Consider the following 23,213-nt stretch of genomic DNA (forward strand, 5'->3'; position numbering starts at 1 on the left):
TGAAGTGCTGCGGTCTACCTTGCTGGCGGCGATGTGGCCCCGTTTCACATCAGAAATCCTAATCAATAAGGTCTTTTGCATCAACGGGCGGCCATTGTAGCCCAATCAAGATCTGTTAGAATCAATTACCGGCTGAATGCTGGCATTATACCCTGGAGTCGGGGCTGGTGTCGTGGTTTCTGGAGTCAGTCGACCCGCGGCAACCCTATCGCGCTCTAGATTAAGACCAAGCTTTTCGCCGTTTAACTGCGGGAAGTTGTAGCGCCCTTCTGTCTACAGACACTAATATTTCTGTACTGTTGGCGCGGCTTGGTGCGCTCATTAGTTCTCGGGCACATTTTTGTGTCGGGATCGGTACGAACGTAGACAAAGATGTCGCTGACAGACGACGTGCAGGAGAGGGAGAGGCGCCCGAGCCCTGGGCGGGAGAACACGAGCCCTCGCCCGAACACAAGCGACTTCTCTATCGCTAGGATACTCTCGAACAACAACAACCTCGATAGAGACAGACAGCGCCACAGTCAGAAAGCTTCAGCGCACGAGTCACCCAGGAGGGATCTCCACGGGCTGGGGGCACCGATCGAGGTTGAGAAGTCCGGCGGGCCTTTCTCCGCCTCGCCCCGTACAGACGCGTCGATCGCCTCGGCGTCTTCGCCGGAAGTAAGCTCCACGTCTTCGGCAAGGACACCCGACAGCCTCAAGTCGCCGTCACCTACAACTGAGGACATCCACAGCAAGAAGATGAAAGCGAACGACGGTAAGAAATACCCCCTATCTCTTAAGAAACATGATAAGTTCTTAAGGCTTCACCCCACCAATCGGTAGGTTATCAATTGAAGACTTCTTAACAGTCATTATAACCATTACTTTCAATTACTGTATTACCGCCATTAAGGTTGTCTCCTTCAAGATAATTTTCTCATTAATCATTTTCTCGCATCCTTTGTGTTAAGACAACCTCGAGAAGTGAATCCTTTTTACAGCTGCTTAGCTCTCGGCACTTGGGCTGCCCGTCAAACGGAAAAACAAAAGTTGCTCTTCCTAACTTTGTCTATGCTACTATAAAAACTCTTTGGGATGTTTTCTCTCCTATTGCACTTGAAATATCACAATGTGGACTAGAAAAGGCTATACCTGACTAAAATCTGTAATACGAGGTTTATTGACTCAATCGTTGTTAAGGAAAACTGTTTTAAAACGAATTGTCCGTATGTTCTGTATAAGCGACAAGAACTCGAACAGCGCAGTTTTACTTACAACGATTAGCTACGCGTAAAAACGGAAGGACAAAGGCTCGATATTTTCTAACTTAAATTGATACCGTTACCATAAAATATATAAACTTACGGAAATACGAAATGTGTAGAATAAAACAAGGCTCATATTATGCACGCTATACATTGCGGGGCGACATCCTTCAGGTTCCCCCCATTGTTTTCTTCATTGGGGTTTGTATTTTAGGTCAGTTTGGTTCATAGTCGAGTTTCATGTTACTTTCTTGTAAAATGTGGCCACTTTTATCATCCATATGTTATTGCCTCTTTTCGGTAGGATTTTCTTGAGAAATTCAATCTTGATATGTTTCGTTTTCTACTACAAAACATATAAATGTGTGTTTTCATTCCTATCATATACCAACCCTATTGATATCATAGTACACAATGTACCACTAAAAGGGTAGTGACTTGCTTCACCTGTAGATACTGGAACTCAGCTACAAAAAGATGGAAGTTTCTACACATAGATTACTTTAAATGCCTTCGACTTAAACCAAGGACACACTATGTCAACAAAAACGGTAGTTAAAACTAACTAGCTCTCTTGCTACTACTCGGGACCTTGTAAAGTGGTCAGACATTGACATAACGACTGACCACAGCTAGAGAATACTTCAAACGGTGTGGTCACTTCAAAGGCATATCCGTTTTCCTGGCGTGTTTGTTTGTGTGTTTTGCACGACGTGTAGTTTATTTACCTGTTTCTGCACCGTGAGTCAGGTAGGGAGAACAGGTAGTTATAGCAACTTACTTCCTCTCTTTTCAAGACTCATACGAGAGCAAACCATTGCTTCTTTATTCTTTAAGAAGAACGCGATTTTACAATGTAATATTCGTGCCAAAGCTAAAGTAAATGCTCAAAAGATGAAGTCTACAAAGAAGCATCAAGTTGTCTTCTGTACTTGACTTGTATTGTTAAAAACATTAGTAGCACTGGTATTGTTTACGTAGTTCAAACGCTTTTGTAAAGTCGATATAATCTAAGTGTTTAATGGACGATGTGAATTACGTACTATTTCGAAACACTTCTACTTAAAAACGTAAATGAATTGTACGGGTGATACAAGTGATGACCGGTATTGAGGATCGAAGTCATACCCCAGATCCCGGTATTTTTCTAGCTTCCGTATTGTTTTCCATTATTCAGCAAGTCGGTTGGATGGTATAAGGCTGCGCTTATTGTCTGTAGAAGGCAGGACAGAATTGTGTATCTACTTGTGTGTGGGATTTGAACCCGTGTCCCCAGGTGTACATGTTGGGGACGCCGGCAGACGCAACCGATAGGTCTGTAAGGTGGCCCTCTATCCCCAAACCCGGCGTCTCTGGTCTCCGCCGCCCACTTGAGAAACTAACCACCGTGCGATATCTCATGAACCCGGAATATAGGCTCGTTATCTACTGAAATTCCGCCTGGGAATCCCTCAGTAAGTCGGGCAAAGGTATAAACATATCTGGCGCCAAGAAAGAAGGCTAGGCTGTGTTTTGTGTACTTATGGTGTGAGTGCGCAACTCAAGGAACGGTAGCGGCCGTAGTTTTTGGATTAACTATTAGCATTGAAATTACATAATCGTAAATGTAGATAGATCTTTTATTATACCATTCCGTTAACAAAACAACACATACACGACACAAAATAACACAGATTTCAAACCACAAATATGTCATAGTAGTCAACTTGATATTTCTTGCACCAAGGACTTATGAAATCATTTCTCTTTCTCTTTTTTTAAAGCAAATCTAATAGGTTGAACATCAGCTTTTCTGAACGTTGTGATTTTCCCATAATGGCTGTTTTTAAAGCATATAAAAACATGTTTTTCTCTTGGTTGTGTCCCTTGGCCTAAAGAAGGACAAAACTAAGCGAGTGGAAAATCTTAATCAGTTCGTAGCGTTCCCTGAAGTTCCGGTGTTTGAGATAGTGGCACACAGTATCATCCTTTTACCTGTTTGCTGAAAGTTATGATTGTTCCATAATGGCTCTTTTTGAAGCATCAAAAAACATGTTTTTCTCTTGGTTGTGTCGCTTGGTCTAGAGAAGGACAAAACTAAGCGAGTGGAAAATCTTTATCAGTTTGTAGCGTTCCCTGAAGTTCCGGTGTTTGAGATAGTGGCACACAGTATCATCCTTCTACCTGTTGTTTGGTGTAATTAGGTGTACCGAGATTCGGCGAAACGTTAAGGAAACCTGTCTTGTGTAGGGTATAAACAATGGTGGCGCCATAGAGCGACAACAAACGATGTGGGCACCGTGAATCATACGACAGGAACAGGACAGACGGTGTGATGGAACAGACAGATAAGTCCTCCCCATGGGGGCTATACGGTAACACCTACGACATGTCTATCACTCTGACTCACCTGTACCGCAGTTGAATTTGCTTCCCGCAAAGGCTTTAAGAAATACGAGTACAAACTAGGCCTACTTTTACCGGTGGCGAATGTATAGCGGAAATACATGTATTTTTAGATGTCACTCAAAGTACCTAGATTTTCATAAAAAGTGCCTAGTCCTCCCCACGGGGCCTATATGGTAACACCTACGACATGTCTATCACTCTGACTCACCTGTATTATATTTTACACCTTACCACATTTGCGTTTGCTTCCCGCAAAGGCCTTAAGACTAGGTATACTTTTACTAGTTGCATATGTATAGCGGAAATACATGCACTTTTTCAGATGTCGCTATACGGTAACACCTACGCCCAGGCTACCACTCTGACTCAACTGAAATATATTTTACACCGTACCGCAGTTGAGGCTGCTTCCCGCAAAGGCTTTAAGATATACAAACTAGGTCTACTTTACTATAGTGCCGTGGCAAGTGTATAGCGGAAATACATGTCTTTTCCGATGTCACTCAAAGTACCTAGGGGTTTTTTTTAAGATTGAAAGAAAAAAACAACTCAGTGAAATTTATTATAAACCTTTTAAATCTTAAGGTTTAGATATGGCAATTGAAAATAAAAAAGAAACAGTTTTAAAGTTGCGGGAATTCACTCTGTTTTCGGAAGGATTAGAACTATTTTGATTTTACCGGGGGGTTGTAGGTGAAGTATGCGGCGCGCGGCGCTCAATGCCCCGGCGAATTTAGATCAACGCCGCGCCGAAACATCGTGCCCCGTGGCGCGGAAATCTCACAGAAGATCCCCTTACACCAGCAGCCAAGACCGTGTTGAAGTTACAAACACACAAGTGATGGATGAACGGATGTAACCTACCCGCGCAAGTGGCTCCTGTTGTGTAAACTTTACATCAAAGTTTCCCTACTCCAATTTGAGACGGATAGACTTGTGCTCAACACAGCGGAGGTCGGAGGAAACATGGTCGGAGGAAAAAGGGTTTGAAGAGGGAGGACCATTTCACTGAGACGACCTTAATGTTTTAAAAGCGATCAGCTGGTGTTTTGACAACTTGGGATCACGGCCTTTCGGGTACACGTCATTGGTAGTGAAGGTGGGAGGGGGGTAGAAGAGGGATGCAAGGAAGACTGACTGATTTTGCTACTGAAGGTGCGGTGCGTTTACTGTGTCGCTGCAAACTCGACAGATCCCTCAACAAATTCCAATGATAAAAAACAAAGTTTTTTAGGTTTTGAGAGTTTAGTTGTCTTTTTGTTCATACTTGTACATTTAATTTTTGCATGATGTTTCCGTTATACATGTAAATTCAAAGGTAACACAAATCCAATATAGAACACAGACACGCCACCAACTTACCGCAGTCCGGTGAGATACCCCTTAAGACAACATCCAAAATTTACAAAGAAATCTTTCTAGATACAGTATCTTGTACTGCATGAATTTAAATTCAAAAGTACAGGGGTGAAGAATCATGCACTTACATAGAGGATCATTCTTATCCTTTCAAAAATTTTAATACCGTTCAAAAATCATATTCTCTGCTATCATACATTGAAAAGAGGCTTGTAACTTGTGATTAAAAGTTGTGTAAAAACCCCTGAACGAAAGGTTTAAAACAGGTTCCATGAAGCTTAGATTTATATCAGAGACGGATTGTGTAGCTCAGAGCTATCTTAAACGTTTAAGCCACTGAATTTTACTCAAAGTTGTTGTAAGAGAGCTCTTAGACGAGCCGACTCGTGTTTCAAACCCACAATGACTTAAAAAGCGCCGCTTCTAAATTGTCCACTCCGATCTCCATGGAAAATCCGCCGCGATCACCGTCCACTCCAACAAAAACCCTCCGCCGCCTTCAACAGATGCGCTAAGTTAATAAAAGACAAGAGTTTCGTGTGAAGTTTTGTTGCGAGACCAGCATGTTGCTACCACCTGCTGCTCCCACATTCAATACTGTTGAATCGAGCTTTTACAAAACGTTGCAGGCAATATTGGGATCGGTATCACCCGTATTCAACACCCTTTCACGCACTACGATTGGCCCCACCCCCAGTGTTAAGGCTTCCTTTTTGAAGATAAATTTTCTCGGTCGCGCTTGAAACGAGAGACAAATAGGGGAGAGCGTACGAAAGGAGAGCAGAAAATCGTCTTTATCGTTTGTGATATGCCCGGTAATTCGGAAATTATATTCCCTTTACAATGGAAGACAGCGGACAAATGTTTGCGTGAGTTTAATGGGTAGGTTGGGATTAGATTACATGTTGGGAAACATCTGGACCAGTATCTGTTCATTGCAGCGAAGTGAGAATTACGTTCCTCCATCAACAAAAGCGCAGAAACGTTCACTTTTCATATATTAAAAAAAGATAAAAATAAAAAATAAAGGAAAGTAAATTTAAATGCCATAAAACAGCGTAAAATGTGATAACATACAAAACATTTCTTACACACCTTTATCTTTTCAATGATAATACGTTTACTTCGAAGTTGTTTTCTAATCAAAACGACAAACTGTTTGATTTTTGCCAGTTCAAATAAAATTGCTTCAGACGTGGTAACATTGACAAGAACATGCATATCAAATTGCTTATATTTTCATAGAAAGAAAAAAAACTTAAAGGGTGTGGATTTAGTTTGGAAAAATGCTTTTTTTCTATACCTCTCGAATTTCTGTAGGAAACAAGTTATTCAAGTATATCACGTATGTTTTTGCTAACATATGCCGTTCTAGCTTTCTCCCATTTGATACCAGCATATATCACGAAGTATACGTTGACAATATACAACAGGTGTAGAATAGGAAAGTGAACTTCAAAATTTGAACAGACCAACCTTCTGCTACTATTGTCAAGACAAAGGTAATAAATCCACATTCTAGACATCTTCGTCTGTGAATGTCACAAAGTAATTACTCAAATCATGTGAAGGTTAATTGTACGTTTTGGACAGATTTATTGGACTACAGAGACAGAAAGATTTTTAAACAGATAAGCGATCTGTAATCTCAAACGAAATCTTACTTTCAAAGGTTGGTATCAAATCTATAGATTAGGATTGTCTGTAAATGTTTGTTAGATGTTTAAGTCAAGGTTTTTGTTTGTTGTTTTATGTGAGAAGATATATTTTCGATGAAGTTTTGTATTGCAATGTAGCATTCGCAACAAACGTAAGTGTAAAATGCGTAACTTTTGTATATAGGCTAGCTATAATGAATGAATAAACGGAAACATTTCTTGTACATTGTTGCCCTACCGAGCTAAATGGCGCACAAAAAGACATGAATATGAATATATTGGTAGAAGTGCTCTATTCTAGTGCTATAGTCTAGCTTTATAAGTTCGACTTCTTCTCGCTTGGTAATAGTGAATTAAAACTGAAAATGCATCTCGCTTTATCAAAACGCATGGGGAATGTTATTCACATGATATTAGAAGGTAATGGCCAGCTTTTCAGATATCAACTTTTCACTGTCGTTTATTTTTTTCGCATATCTTTTGTACGTATATGCTGATGATCTTTGTTGACAATACACATGACACGGTAGCATCATCTAGTTCTAAATGAAGTTTGGTATTCTTGTCAAAAAGTTAAGTTTCCGTCCCAACGAAGACCATTTTTCCCAGTCTAGTCTTGTTCCGAGGAAACCAAGGTTGTCCCCTTGTCCCATGTTGTCCCTCAAGCCATTGTTATGTCCTTACAAGTGATCTGAGTGGTTAAAATACCACTCCGGGCGATGGTGGCGCCAACCAACGACGCCAATTCTTACTCACCCAGACGAACAGATGTTCCAAGATAGCCGTGTAGCCAGCAGACTTGACTTTTGACTCATCGTATAGCAGATAAAATCTCGGTCTCACAGTTCAAAGCATATTCCTCATTGTCCAAAATGATCTCCTCTGATCTACTTTGTAGAAAGAAAACGAAAAAAAACAACTCATTTTCAAAAGCTTTTTAAAAATTCATGAAGAGTTTCAAAACTAAATACAAATTTAATAGATTTATCAATGCTGCTATGTTGAGTGACATGTTAAGGTTTGGTAATTGTGAAAGTATTTGTTAAACTATTAAGGTGATGGACACACCTGAAATCATTGTTTACGTGTTTATGTGTACGGTAAGGAAAACAAATGGGTTTTTACGTTTCTCAGGAAAACAATCTCACGAGAAGGCGACAGGTATGTTTTAGTTGACTGGTTCGCGTGGCTCATTTTACACCTATTACAACCGACACATCTTTTGAAAACAGTCCAGCAATAGGGAGCCATTGTGAATATAATAGGTGTATGGCCTTCAGCCTTTATGTTGTCACTGTAGATTGGCACAAATATGTGATGATAAAGCTTCATTATAAGTCATTAAACAAAGTGGATGAACAATCATAATGGGAAAAATTGGTTCATTCTTCTGTTGCCGGCGGGTGTCTACTAATATTGCGATCTTCATCAGATAAAAGAGAACAGTTTCGACATTTGTTGTCTCTCTGAAATGTTTCTAACTAGCTTTTATCTTTGTTATAGCATTTATAAGTAACTCTCACCGCATAATGTAATACTACACTTTTATACTTACTAGTATATAGCTGCTGGGTCTCTGATACATAAGTATATTGACCATACAACTACATTTTTTATCTGTCTTTCTTGTTTGTTTTAGTCTCTCGTGTTGATATAGTGCGCTGTATATGCTTTATCATTTTAGAATTTCTATTGAGGACGGAGATCTGCATATGTATGAGATGTATATTTCCAAATCCTACGTATGTGAACAGAATGAAAATTGATATGCAGATTGTAAGGCTTTTTGGCGAACACCAAAGACCACTTGTTGTGTATGATGAATCTTATCTAAGGAAATGCGTAAGACTGCCGAGATATGATTTGTAATATCATATAGCCATTGACGTTTTGATATCAGCAATATGTACCCTTACGAAAGACACCTGGCACGCAGAATATATCATACATAAGTCCGTTGGCGGAGGCTTTGTTTGAACGTCAATAACCGACATCATATTTCATAATTGTTTTATTTATTGCCTGCTAAATTGCGAAGCAGTCAAGTCCCAACAATGTTTTTCAAATGGTTTCATCTAGTAATGATGATTCAATTCAAGTCATATCTTTTCCTTCATTGTATTGAACGGTACAAAATACAAGTTAAATACGAATATAAATCTTATTGGAAGGGCAATAATTATGTTGTCTTTGTCGCTTATGTGTTGAAATTCCATATTTCAGACGACGTTCGATCGGAATCGCCCCGTTTGTACAGACAAGATGAGAGAAAGAAGCGCCCCCGTACGGCCTTCACGGCAGAGCAGATCAAGGAACTGGAGGGCGAGTTCCAGAAGAACAAATACCTGTCTGTCACCAAACGACTGGAGCTGTCCAACCAGCTCAAACTCACAGAAACCCAGGTTAGCAGAATTTCCAAACTAGTATATAAACTGCTTATTATATTATATAATAACCTTGAATCACTAACTATAAAGCTATCAATCTAAAAAATATGAATAAGAAATCGTGAAAGCTGCTGTAAAAGCCAAACGACAAGAGCTACCCAACCAGCTCAAACTCACAGAAACACAGTTAGTGTAGAAGTTGTTTAGTTTAATCTTAAACTGAATCAGCTTGCTGACTAAAATTTCATCTGTGACCGTAAAAGTCATTCTAAAGTTAGAGTAAAGAATTTTTTTCAACATAGTACATCCCAAAATGGAACATTTCAAATCGCCCATTGAGCAACGGTAACAGCAGTCGTTCAGTCAAGGAATAAACAACTCTTCAATGACCTTATAAAAATAGAACACGTGACATAGTGAGGACTATATCATACGTTGCAGGAAGTTTATGACGCCCCCCGTCTGTATGCAATGCAATGCATTGATCATTTGAAACAAAATATTGATTGTAGTAAGATGCCACTTTATACCTCCATCACCACATCTATTTTTCTTGCACACTTTTAGCAAAAGCATTCGTTTATTTTGTGCGTTTATCGCTCTTGCAGATAAAAATCTGGTTCCAGAACAGGAGGACGAAATGGAAAAGGAAGTACACCAACGACCTGGAACTACTCGCCCACCAACACTATGCATCCCTTGCTGGACTTTACGGAGCACCAAATCCTTGGGCCTATGCTCAGAGACTTTACAACATGGGCCAACATCCGGGGTATTACCAATACACCCCGTTCCAGGCAGCACCAGCCTTCCCGAGATACCCTTCGCCAGTGCTAGCCCATCAACCAACGTTAGCTGGCCCTGCGACTCCAAATAGCCCAGCAAGAACATAGTCTGATTTAGTCGCTACAGTGTAAGTGTAAATAATTCTATTCTAAGTAAATATTGTATTTTTCTCCTTAAAATAACGAACAGCAAACTAGATGTTCACGTAGCTGCTGATTTTGAATTTGAATTCTCAAGCCTAGTTCCATTGATGTTAATACGTTGGTGATTCGGTTGTAGACGTTAGAAGTCGTTACGTTCAAACTATGCACATGATTTTTTCTTCCTCACTGCCTATGTCAAGAGAAAAGTTTGTTCCGATAAACGTAAACTACAAAAGACTTTAGAAGTACAATAGGAATAATATTATTCTGAGGTTCCTTTATGATTACACAGTCGTCTATTATTTATGCAATAGTTAGGTAATCAACAAAGTGCCTTTATTAAGATCTATACATGTATGATTATGCAATAAGATTTCGTAAGGTTGTATAGAGTCTTTTCCTATTCGTAGTACAAAAGTAATAAAAAAGGAATTTTCTCTACAGAATTTTTGGCCTTTATGGGTATTTAGTTTCTTATATCAGTATACATATAGATTTTTTTTAAACCTTACAAAGAAAACTTCGTGTTGCCATTTTTTGGCGAAATACATTGTAGCTATAATTCTAGTAAGCACATTGGTCTGTCATATATGTGTCAAATAGGCGGCTTAGGTTCTGAAGATGTTGAGTCCGACATAATAACCGAAATGATTAGATTTTAAATTGGTTTAACACAGAAACCAATCAGTGAACTACAAACGGACGGTCTTAATGAGTGTTAAACCAGCCTCCAGAACAGCTAGCTTAATGGCAATTGACAGCGACACAACGTGTTAGTGTACAGGCGATCGCGTTTCGATGTTATCACGGTGTCTGGCCATTCTGCGGTTGCCGCATAAGATCTTCGCACAGAACGGAGGCGCCAAAGAGAACCGCAGGGCCTACAAGGCGTCACGTTAGGGCGTCTACAGCTGCTCATTACGTGTGGAAATTGGTCACCCTCTTAATGATATCCCCGCCAGATAGGCAATGATGTTATCTTAATTGGGTGAATTATATCACATTACAACACACTTGGTTTGAGAGAACATAACTCTTGCCTACCCGTCCATGAGCGAGTGGTATCTATGTGCAGTGGGCAATCATTGGTGTTATCTTGTGATGGAGTTTTATACTTAGCGAAAGTGACAAAAGTCAGAGCCCAATCGTGAAGCCTAAAAAAAAACAAGAACCTCAGCTTATGACACCATTTGCACACCGAAAGTGTTGTATACGCTGTATGAAAGATTTCGTGAATAACCAGAGGACTAGCAACTTAGAGCATTTATCTAAGATCATCTGTAGGTTTTAATTCATTTGAAGGTAAACAAAGTACTGTGAAATTGACGAAATTCGAAAACGATCAGTCACTTCAAGTACAGTACGTAGATGTAGATATTATCAAAGCCTCTGACGTTTAAGAAAGTAAAAGAAGCTTACACGATAGAAGTTTCGCTTTTTTTAATACAATGCTTACTAGGATACGCTAAAGTCTCAGTATCATTTGTGACCACAAATTCAATGTATTACTTCTCGAAGCAAATACTTACAATAACTACATGTATATGGAAAAGAGAATATAACACATTGTATGTTGCATTTACGAAAAGCCACTTTTGGACTTTGGGTATGTAGAATTTTAAGTTTGTAGTAGTCTTTGTGATATCTTTCCAACGTGAAACACCGCGACTATATGATGCTTACTTCTAGCCCTACGTAACTTGAGTGGTGTAATTGAAAACATTATGCAAAATTTCACGCCCAAATCGACCCTAGACCTTGTACTGAAGACCCGTGCTGCCAAAGGTCCAGTGCCCACATATGTGCCGGGTGCACCCGTACCATTCTCAACACCGGCGTGCACATTTGCTATGGGAGCCCCACACCGTGGAAGATATCCCCCAACAATACACCCATAGCCACAACAGATGGGCAAAGTTAATAAAAGACCAGAGCAAGCTTGTGAAGTTGCAGCAGGCCTTTAGAAACCCGACCACCCGTACAGTTCCCAATTCACTCGCTATGAAAGCTTGTAAATGGGACATTTAAAGTCAAATTACCGACAATGTCAAGCGTGTAAAAGTGATATTGATATCCTTTAAGCAAAGCAACCTCCTCCGGGGTAAGGTTCGCCTTTGATGTACCCAAACGGTAGAAGACTTTTTTTCCACAAAGGTCCACATGTCGTGGCTCAGGTCAATGCTTCTGACGAAACAGCGGATTTTGCAATGAGACTTGTATTGTTGGCTTTCACCGCTAGTTTTCGGGCGTTATTAATCTCTATTAAAGTACAGGGCTAGGAATTTCTGAATGTGACTGTGAACAAGGGAAGTTAAGCGATCCTAAGCTGCCCAAGTTTTCACATCTGTCTGTAAAATCACAGATCTGTTACACAAAGATGGATGCGTACAAAAATGATATGTTACATCTGCATCATGTTTTTCACATTAGGTCTTTAAAGATGAGTTTAATATGAAGTTTAATGATCGTTTATGACCCAAGGCTAATTGCTGATACTGTGTCTCTAAAAATCTTAGATCTGTTATACAAACATGGATGCGTACAAGAATGATATGTTACATCTGTATCATGTTTTTCACATTAGATGTATAAAGAGGAGTTAAATATGAAGTTTAATGATCGTTTATGACCCAAAGCCAATTGCTGATAGATAAAGGGTAATGAAAGCACCATACAGCATCTGTAACCCCATAGACAACAAGCAATTCGAGCATAGAAATATGCATATCACCACAGGCATACTATTTGGTATGCAACGAGAATCACGATAGAATGCAATATTCCATAGAATATTTTTAAAACAGACCTCAAGCTTACGACAATCAAATAGCAAACCAAAATCGAATTTGTGTAATTATTTGCTTTTCAATTGAAATATGATGCAAAATTTAAAAGTGCGATTCAGAATACAATAAGACACAAAATGTGACAAAATCAGTCTTTATCTATGAAATTCATTGAGCTATCTGTCAATCTTTTGTCGCTTAATAAAGGTGGTATCTCACTGCACTTGCTTTACCGGTGCGGCAATGCGGGGTTCGATCACTGCGCCACTGTTGTGATATTTTTGCCGATTTTCAATAAGTTAGATATTGCGTAATACGTGAAAGTATGACTTAGAAGACAACAAAATACACAAAACGTGAGTAAAGTCGTTCTTTATCTCTGAAATTCGTTGAGTAACCTTTCGAACCTCGCAGTGACGCACCGGTGCCCCAAGTGCAGTGAGATACCACTTTGAGTTGTTACTGTCTCTACAAGAAAACCTTGCTGAACATGGCGTGTAGTGTACTTCTGACAGACGGTGTTATATAACCCAGTCCATGCTCCTCTGTGTACTCTATAGTTGTCGGCACCCTCACACGGCCTGTCATTGTCACAGAACCCTTCATTATCCTCCATTACACATTTGTTCTCTGTCACGTCCTATAAACACGTCTTTCCTCGCAGTTCGGGGGCAACTTTTCGGATCTACAGGGAATAGTTGTTGCTTGGTTACTAGGGGGTCGGTGCGACCGCTAACGCCATGCACAATCGAAAGCTTTTCGAAAGTCTACAAAACATGCAAAAAGACGTTTATAGGCGTTAGATGACAAAGAAGTTTTTTTTTCTCTAAAGCCCGCCTGGTTTGGTAAGATGAGCTTGTTTTCATTTAGCTCAACGAATTTCATAGCTACGGACCATCTTTGTTTTAAGTTTTGTCTGTTTTGATGTCTTTTGAATTATGCTTTCGTATTCCAATTATAGAATCAAGGGTTACACAAGCACAACTTTGCTCAGCTGTAGTGAAAAGATTCAAAGCTATAGAATATTTACAACTATTAAATAATTTGTTATGAGTAGTGTGCTTTTTTATATTGACATTACATCTTTCTAAAACACTTTATTCTTAATACACATTTGAGTTAAGTGGGTTAGAATATGTTCTACTTAAACAAGAGTTTCAAACCTTAGAGTCAATGTAATGCAAATATTTGTTTGTATTCCTTGGCATACATCTAACAACTTCCATCTTTATTCTTATAATATAGTGTAAATTCAACTGTATTGCATATAATTTTGTCTTGTGTACAGTATTCTTATGGCGTATCATACGTATATCGAAATATATTGTAGGAAAAAATACATATTTAATGGTTTATGTTGTGTATATGTCAGTATCTTTCTCGATAATGAATCAAACAAAAACGAAAAATTGGAGTGCAAAGTTATAAGTTATAAGTTGTAACATCCAGCATAAACTTATCTTAATGGAAACCTAAAGAAATTACCTCCATAAAGCATAACTTTAAGAAAAACGTCTTACACAAAATGTTGCTTCTATAATGGAGTGTGTTTTATTTGTTACTACACTGTTTGTGAGTGTGTTTTATTTGTTACTACACTGTAGACAGTTTGTTACACTGTTTGTAAATATTAGCCAACATTTTTACACACTAGTTAAATCGTACGCTCTATTTTCTACGGAAATGGACGAGTCTTGCCGAAGTGCGCCCGAGGGTGTTTCGGGAGGTAAGACCGAATAAAGCGCTTCGGAAGGATGAAAGAAAACCGCAGACGGTGTGGCACCGCACCGAGCCCTGTATACAACAGGGGATCACCTCTAATTCATTTGTACCTATTGGGTGTCATTCTCTCCAAAGGAGACCTATAATTAGCGTGATTCACTTTCAAAGGGCTCCCCGAGGGGGTAATTAATTAATCTAAGCACTTGAGCTACTAGTTAGCTCTGGAGAAGTGATTACAACTAGTGACTGGTAAATTATGCGGAAGTAATATGTCGAGTTGGTTTGACGTATAAGTGGGGATCGTTGGTCTGGTATAATGCAAAAAGACAACTGAATTCTTAAATCAGAAATCAGACAAGCAGAAGAAGACATATAATGCGATGATATGTTGATAGCTGTGCCCATATAATAATAAAGTGTGCCTAGTTTGAAGTTGTCATAGAATATCTAGAAGTCAAGAATGATTGTGTTTATATACTGGCTCTATACAGATGTACTTTATGGACATAATGTATACTTTGATGCAGTAAAAACTATGTCCTTCAGTACCACTGCAATCACAGTACAGTGTTGAGAAATAACGTACGATGACCCTTTCCTTACTTTAAGAACTATTGCTTCTTATTTTACTTCTCTTTTCTTGTCTTTTCCTCCCTCGTTTCTTCTTCAACTTCTCGTGCACGGTTCGCTATCGATCATAACAAGGAGAATATATACATGGTTTCCACACATCTTTCAACCAAATCCAGACGAATGTTCCAAAGCAATAGGCCATGCATGAGGCTAAAATTGGGGATTTGTACTGTCCATTGTAGGCCTTGCGTGTGATGACCCCCTCCATACCTCACCCCCGGTGTGAATAGACCCGGATTACCCTTTCTTAGCCCAATTCTTTCGCCCCATTAGAAGAAGGGATTTGAAGGAAAAGTCAGGAAAAATGAGGCAAAGAGCCAAGGAATGCGGTACCAGCCAGACGGTTTTCCTTTTGTTCGGGATGACTTAAGGGGGGAAGTAAATAAAAACACTTTAAGAACGCTTAAGAACGCTAATTAGGTGGACATTATAGACCTAACGCAAAGAGCCACTCAAACCAAAATACATTGATTCTTGTTGATGATGTTCCTACGTACCCAAGATCTAGATATGATAGAAAATTCCAAACCCTGGAAGGCTTATCACTTGGGTTATCTCCTTTCCGTAGTGTGAATCTGCAAACTCATACCCCGTAATAGAAAAGGTAGTATTGGTTACAGGAACACAGTTTTGACATACGCCAAATAATAGTTACTCGAGCAACTGGATATGACACTTTTTACTCGGATGTTTCGTCATTGAATCTTATTACCTGGATGTCTAAACTTAGCTATAGTTAGGAATAGGTCATAGTTTTGGTTAGATACGTTTCAGTCTCTAACAAAAAGACAGTGGATTCTGTCTGTAACGTCTGACCATTTATGTAGAGTTACATGTAGCTATCTATCTCATTCTTTTAGCTCAAAAAATTATTTCTCATGAAAAGCGTGATAACTACAAAACATGTGATAGCGATAAGTAGAAACTTTGTCTCATATTTTCGCCAACAAGGATTCTCTTCTGATTCAGGATTCTTCTATTGGAGAATTAATGTAATAGCACCCACTTTATCACACTCATCCAATTGTTAAAGTAACTTTTATTGTGTACCTTATTACCTGGATATCAATATAGTCACAGGACCAGTCTGCACGCGCAGTATTTCTCGCAACTGATTAATTTTCATCATACAATTTTTATCATGCAAGCTATAAGGCGGTATTTAGCAGGTTCATTTCGTTGCTAAGCAACAACGGGTGTACCCAAAATGGCGGCTGGGTCAAATGGTCTTTAGAAAGCGTCTGCGTGAAAATTTTCCTAACATTCGATGCGACAACCAATGGCAACATTATCGAATTACAGCTGTCATTTTTACGCAAATAATGTGTTTGCAGAAAAAAATGACAGAGAATGAAATGATCTGAAGACATATGATACATTATAAAGTATTACACCAAAACCGTAACTGCATTTACTGTTGTGCAAAACATATTGCACTCAAAATATAGTTGTACAGTACTTGACGTCACATACTCATTTATGCCAAACAGACTCGTGTTACGTAATGATAGAAAGCTAATCTTTCAAGTGGAAAATAGTAAGTGAGGGAGATGGACGCAAAGGGAGAGAAAACATAAAAAGACAACTACTACTACTACTAGTAGTAGAAGTAGTACTGCTACTATTACTACTACTACTATTACTACTACCGATACTAGTACTACTACTACTACTTCTACTACTACTACGACTACTACTATTACTGTTACTGCCAGTCAGTAAAAAAGACAAGGACTGAAAGAAACGGTACAATTCTTCTCGTTAAAGAAGTTAAAACCCGTTGAAACGATGCCTTTGTTCTAAGAAATAACAAAGCAAGAAATAAAGATAAAAAAGTTTGCTGTTTGTCGTTACCCCTGAAAAACCAAGTGCGGATTATCTTGCAATACTGTAAATGCATTTAAGTTCGCGGGGATTTCATTTCGCGTTAGGCCACAGCAAGTAAATTTTATGGATGACATCCTCTGCAGACTGCAAAAATAGTGCGATAGGGCGAAAAAAAAACAAGATGGGTGAAAAAAAACAAGATGGCTACATTTTCAAAAATAGGCACCATAAAGTTGTGATGAATGTTGTAACAAGAATTAAAGGGACAAAACATGGTATCAGAGCCAACAAGGCATTCATTCCTGTATTCAAGACATGTACTGGTGCGGTAAAAGTGACACTAGTGTGGTAGACTGGCATCACCAACAAAGTTGGTAACCACACTCATGGCTTCCATATTGGTGTCACTTTAACAACTATCCAATAAGTTTCATTTCTACAACTACAGTCCTGGGTACGTCGCAAGTGTCACTTCTACAAGTACAAGTACAACAATACAACATATTTGCTCATTTTGGTACTTTATCGTCATGTTTACCATCCCTTCAGAAGAAAAAAATTCTTGTTTTTTTTTCTGAAATCAGGCGAAAATTAATGCGCGCGCTGATGTCATCCATAAAATTTACTTGCTGTGGCCTTAGCAAGAAAGTGGGGTGTTTGCTGTGGTTTTAAGTTCGCGATAGCGCCAAAGACTGCAATTTCATACTATAATGGAAAAATGTTCGCGGTATTTTAAGTTCGCGGTGAAGTGGCCACCGCGAAAACCGCGAACATAAAACCACCCCGAACATTTCTTCATTCACAGTATTGTTCCGCGATTTCACCACTGATGTCTCGTGTCTTTCCGGACTCGGTCCGTTAAAACGACTACCAAGGCCATTGCCTCAGCGATCATCAGACAAGCCATTACAACATAATCACACCCAATTATACATCGTAAAAACTCGTCCCAAACAGCTGTCCATCACTTTTCCCTCCCAGCGGTAGCGTTCTTGGGATGTCTGTCGGTTTTTCTTGCTGGGATTTTAAAGATTCAGGAGATGAATAGAAACGGGCGATTGTTTGAAAACAGTTCTTCCGCCGCCTCGGAGCGTTTCCAGAAGCGAAGGTTAGGCTTTGTGGGGGGACGGGTAATTGGCAAGTTTTCGATGGGCGTTTTTTTAACGACTAGAGTGGCGCCAATGCGATTAGATCAAACACTATCCACAAGGATGTGCCCAAAACTGGTTCTATTGACACTCTCCTTCGACGTATAGGTGAAAATGTAAGGTTTCATTGAACAGTTTGAACACTTAATTCTCCTGAAAACTCAAACAAAAACAATACACCCTTAGCGCATAAGAGCACAATGTTAAGGCATGGCTTGGTCCATTATTATGTCTTTCTTCTATTGCTTTAGAAATTCAAAAGCTCCCTTCAATCATTAGTCAATATTTAAGTACTGTCGTACGACAACAATTTGTGGTCGCTGCTCATGATGTAAACACTTTAAATGTCACAGGAAACTGACAAACGTTTACAGCTTTGTCTTAAGATACGTCCATCAAGATGTGAAATGTTTTTCTTGTTCCACAAATTGTTGTGACACCCAATAAACAACGCTAGATTCTATCTGTCACTCTTACATTTCTCCAAGCCATGAGGCACAAGATTTCCTCAATACATTAACTTGTGAGGTACAATAATTTGTGAGGTACAAATAATGAGATAATTTACTTTCTTTCTACCACTAGCTATAGGAAGCAATTTTGTCACACCTTGCGCTGTTTCTGTCACGTCAAAATAGTTTATGGAACAAGAAACACATCTTGATGAAAATCACCTATCTTGATGAAAATCCGTTAACCTTTGTCAGTTTACTTTTGAATGTACAAAACGCTATCACTTGGAAGCCATTTTGTCACAACAGGTATTGTGAGTGTCACAATTAATTAGTTGAACAAGAAAAAAAAATCACATATTGATGGACGTGTCTTGTTAAAAAGCTGTAAACGTTTGTCAGTTTATCTATCAATGTACAAAACGCCAAGGTATGTTATAAATGTTACTTTATTCCAAAAGTCCTTCTGTAAGGGTGAATGCAGCCAAAATACTTTTCCCTCTTGCAGTAGCCTTTCTCTTCGGGTGCCAGGGTAACGTTCGTTTACTTGTTTATTGGACTTTCCATATCGGCAGGGTGAGAAAAAAACAGGTGACGGGTCATCTCTACAAGTTGTCTCCCCGAAACAATCAAAATACACATTCAAGTATTAGTTCGATTACGAATTCAAAACTTTTGAATGAATCGAACCATCTTGAAATAACGAAGACATACACAAATGCCTATCGTAGAAGAAAACCTTGTTGAAAGGATAAAAGCGGAGGTGGAGATTTATAATGATTTATGATGAGAAATTTGCCCCCCCTCCCCCTTTGAATTCCCAACCGACCAGATAAAAATCTACCTGTAGTCATCGTTGATCTCCGTATCCGTGATGGACAATCCTACATCCGGCAGGTCCGATCAGTGTCGGACCGTCACTCCATTGTTATGTTGACGGGCGAAAATCCTTCCCTGCCCGAGGGCTGAGGTATCAATCCGCCTTGTCTCCTGCTCCCTGACCTGTTATCATAACTCAATACTCGGTGTTGTTGGGGCATTTACTAATGGGTCTTGCTTGAGTCGTCACCAAAGCCAGTTCACAATTGCAAGCAGACCCACGAGAGTTCAGAGCCTACCAAAACAAAAATATATATTTCAAATCAGTTCTAAGAGAGAATGCCGAAGAATAAGGGGCAGGGAGGGGGGTGGAAAAAGATAAGGAAAATTGACAGGTGTTCCTTCAAAATCTGGTTAAACGGTGCTAAAAAGAACAGATGAAATTAAGATCTTAATGTTGTTTTCATTATAGATTTATTTAGACATTATGATTATCTAATTGAGTATGAGTAAAACGTATCATGGTGCATGAAAACAAATGTTTAAATCTTGATGTTATCACAATGTTCAATCAGTACCAACCCGGCCGGATAGCCTTGTCTGGGCACCACTTATATGACTTCCACACGCCTAATTCTCCCTGCACGCTTCTCCGATTTGAGGTCACAGCAACAAAACGACAATCGCAGCTATTATGAAAAACAAATAATACGTTTCGGTGCCATCAAAGGACTCCAGTCGCCCTCCCAAAACTCCACGGGAGTCGCCGGCTTACTTTTGTATAAACCTCGACTCAATAGAGATGATTTTAGAGTACCCTACTTATTGATTCTACTCTTGGTCGGTTCAATGCCTAAATGACTTTCTCATGAGCCGATGTATTGTCGACTTTACAGGGTCTAAGCCCTCCATTTTTGTCGGCGGAGATTCGGCAATCCTTGCCCGGGGACACTTCGGGTCGCGTCGGTGGATTTCGGAAGGGGAAATCGGTGGGAGCTCAGAGGAAAAAAATCCTAAGCACTTTTAATGAATGCTTTGTAAATACCATGACGTCGGGTCGGATGTGTGTGATCATAGAGTAAACGTTATCCGGCCACTTTTAGGTTTTGTCTTTACGGGCATGTTGCGTGCGGAGGACTACATGGACGTTAATGTGGTGAGACGTGTGCACAGGGGGAGGGTGCTGTGGTCAATCCCGGATTAGCCGTCTGCATGCGAGCCGAGATCGGTCGCGGCGTGTGTCAATCAAGCCGGCATTCCGACATCTATGTGTTATAGACAAGTGTCAATTATTACTGCTCCTCCCTCTTCTTTCCCATCCTACTACTATTACTACTACTACGCATACTACTACAGTACTACTGCAGCCATTCTCTTCCTACTACACAACAACAACTACTACTACGGCCATTGTCTTCCTACTACACAACTAACAACGACTACTACTAAGTATTACTCCAACAATCTCCACCACTACTACTTCTACTACACTCTTCGGCTACTACTCATACTACTATTACTGCTGATGTTGTTGCTACCTCAATTTAACTGCCACTACTAGCTACTACTACTACTATCACTGCTACTACTACAGCTACTAATTCTATTGCTGCCAATGCTACTACTACAGCTACTTCCATTACTATTTCTAGAAAGGTCTTTCTACTATCGCTACTGCTACTAAGCTACTGCTACAACTACTACTACTACTACTACTACTACTTCCACTACTACTACCAGTACTACTACTACTACTAGTACTACCACTATAGCTACTACAACTTCTATTACTACTATTACTACTAATATGACTACAACTACTATTTTCTTGTTCACGAAAAGGGTGGAACACAAAAACTTTCTTTTCGTGTTTAACCTAAAACGGAAGTTATTGCTATCGCAAGCAAACGTCTGTTTCAACGTTGTAGCTAATACTTTTCTTTCACTTTTACGCTGCACTGCAATATGGTGTGGTTTAGATGGTGAGGTGGTAGATGATAAAATGGAAGGACCATGTAACTACAGCTGGTCCTGTACCTTCGATAGATAAGAATGTGGAATGTTAACAACACTAAAATGCGCTGTACGTAGCTAAAGACAAGGCACTCCTAAGCAATGCTATAACCATAATAAGATAGGAATTCCAAATGTGACAATAGCCGCCTTCTTACGGCATTTGGAACTCTTCCGGACACTGTATAGTCCCTGAATGGCGCCCGCCCTTTAGTGAAGATGTTATCTTCCGAGGAAACGCCACGAAAAGCTATAGCGTCCTGTCTTTTCTCACTACTTGATCCCACCGATTAGCGGGCAGCCTCCCCCAAGACTTAGGGGTTACTTCTGCTCCATTAGGACGGGCTTAAAATGGCGACCTTTCATCCAACGATTCGCGCGCATGCGCCGTGCCGTTCCCCCGAGGAACGCAGCACAACGTAGAATTGGCACCATCTTATGATCTAAAATGCATTACATTTTATTTCAAGTCAGATTATATTTCTTTCCCTACAGCAAAAATAGTTTAGGGCTTCTAAAGAGTTCATTGTTGTTAGAATGCGGTTTTTATATTTTTCATGTTGTTCTGTTGTATGACAGCGCATGCGCATTAAGCAGGTTGTGTGCCCCCCATGATGAAGACATGATTGGGCGCCAGGGGAGATGATCTGGGATAAGTCGCTCGCAGTCTCACAAACAACTGTTAGCCAAGAGCATCAGTAACAGGGCGATCATTGTTGTCTATACATAGTGGGCAAGGGTGGGTGTGCTACCCTACATCTGCACCGCATGGTCTGTTAAACCCCTTTTTTTCCACATATATAGGACGGTGCTCTCACTGCGCTCTCTCTGCGACCTCAAATTTTACAGATTGCTCAACGAGAATTGTATAGAAACGAATTTGTGTGTTTTGTTGTCTTTTCAATCACTCTTTTACATGCTGTATAATAATCAAAGGTTACACGTATCCTATTTAGGTCGCAATGAGAGCGCAGCGCGATCGCCGTTTAGTGAAAAGGGGGCCTAAAGGTATGATATCACTGCACTTGGGGCACCGGTGCGGCACTGCGGGGTTCGTTCACTGCGCCACTGTTGTGTTATTTTTGCCGATTTAGTATGATTTAGATATTACGTAATACGTAAATGTGTGACTTAGAAGACACGAAACGTAAGAAAATACAAAATACACAAAACGTAAGAAAATTCGTTCTTTATCTGCAAAATCCCTTGAGTAATCTTTCGAACCCCGCAGTGTCGCACCGGTGCCCCAAGTGCAAAAAAAGAAGGAAGGAAAGAAAGAGAAAAGAGCAAAAAGACCCAAAGAAGAGAACGAAAGGAAAGGAAATGAAAAACATTGACTGAAAAGAATTTGTAGAGACAAGGAAAGATAGAAAATGAAAATAAAACAGAATAAAGGGAAGAAAATTATAGAAAGAAGATATCAAAGACAAGAAAGGGAACATAGGGCACCGGGTGCTCAAGTCGCTAACATCTTTTTGTTAGTCATTCTTTTCAATATCCTTATCAATGTGAGATCTTTTCTTTATTTTCTATCTTTTCTATCTAAAGCTGTAGTGACCTCCAGACAACCTTAATCTTATCTTTTTCCGTTCCAAATCATATCAAGGAAGAAGAGTCTAAAACAAACGATTGTTGGACTCGTTCAAATTATGATAAACTACTTAAAAGCAGTACATAATGCAAAGGTTACTGAAGAAACTGGATGTGAAAATTGTAAACGGTCAGACTTTGCAAAAACATCCACTTACCTTTCGCCAGTAACTAGGCGTGTGTACCGGTACAGAAAATTCAAGTACATGTATGGTCCAGGCCCAGGTCCGGAGCTGAACCTGGACTTAACCATAT

General features: G+C 39.6%; 1 protein-coding gene and 1 long non-coding RNA gene across 2 annotated transcripts in view; one reads left to right on the plus strand and one right to left on the minus strand.

The window, feature by feature from the left end:
• LOC118432740 overlaps positions 1 to 23,213 on the minus strand; it is a 117,681-nt gene that overhangs the window by 83,253 nt on the left and 11,215 nt on the right. The window lies entirely within an intron of this gene.
• On the plus strand, positions 10 to 10,411 carry LOC118432738 (homeobox protein ceh-30-like). Its single transcript, XM_035844349.1, has 3 exons — positions 10 to 757; positions 8,876 to 9,054; positions 9,648 to 10,411. The coding sequence occupies exons 1-3, from the start codon at positions 373 to 375 to the stop codon at positions 9,930 to 9,932; spliced, it is 849 nt and encodes a 282-aa protein (XP_035700242.1). The 5' UTR covers positions 10 to 372; the 3' UTR covers positions 9,933 to 10,411.

Source organism: Branchiostoma floridae, chromosome 16 (genome assembly GCF_000003815.2).
Source record: "Branchiostoma floridae strain S238N-H82 chromosome 16, Bfl_VNyyK, whole genome shotgun sequence".
Lineage (NCBI taxonomy): Eukaryota > Metazoa > Chordata > Leptocardii > Amphioxiformes > Branchiostomatidae > Branchiostoma > Branchiostoma floridae.

Bases quoted from the DNA above. Each gene is read 5' to 3' on its own strand.
- LOC118432738 (XM_035844349.1), top strand. From the start codon at position 373: ATGTCGCTGACAGACGACGTGCAGGAGAGGGAGAGGCGCCCGAGCCCT. The intron at 758-8,875 runs GTAAGAAATACC...TCCATATTTCAG, and splicing joins GAAGATGAAAGCGAACGACG to ACGACGTTCGATCGGAATCG. The intron at 9,055-9,647 runs GTTAGCAGAATT...TCGCTCTTGCAG, and splicing joins TCAAACTCACAGAAACCCAG to ATAAAAATCTGGTTCCAGAA.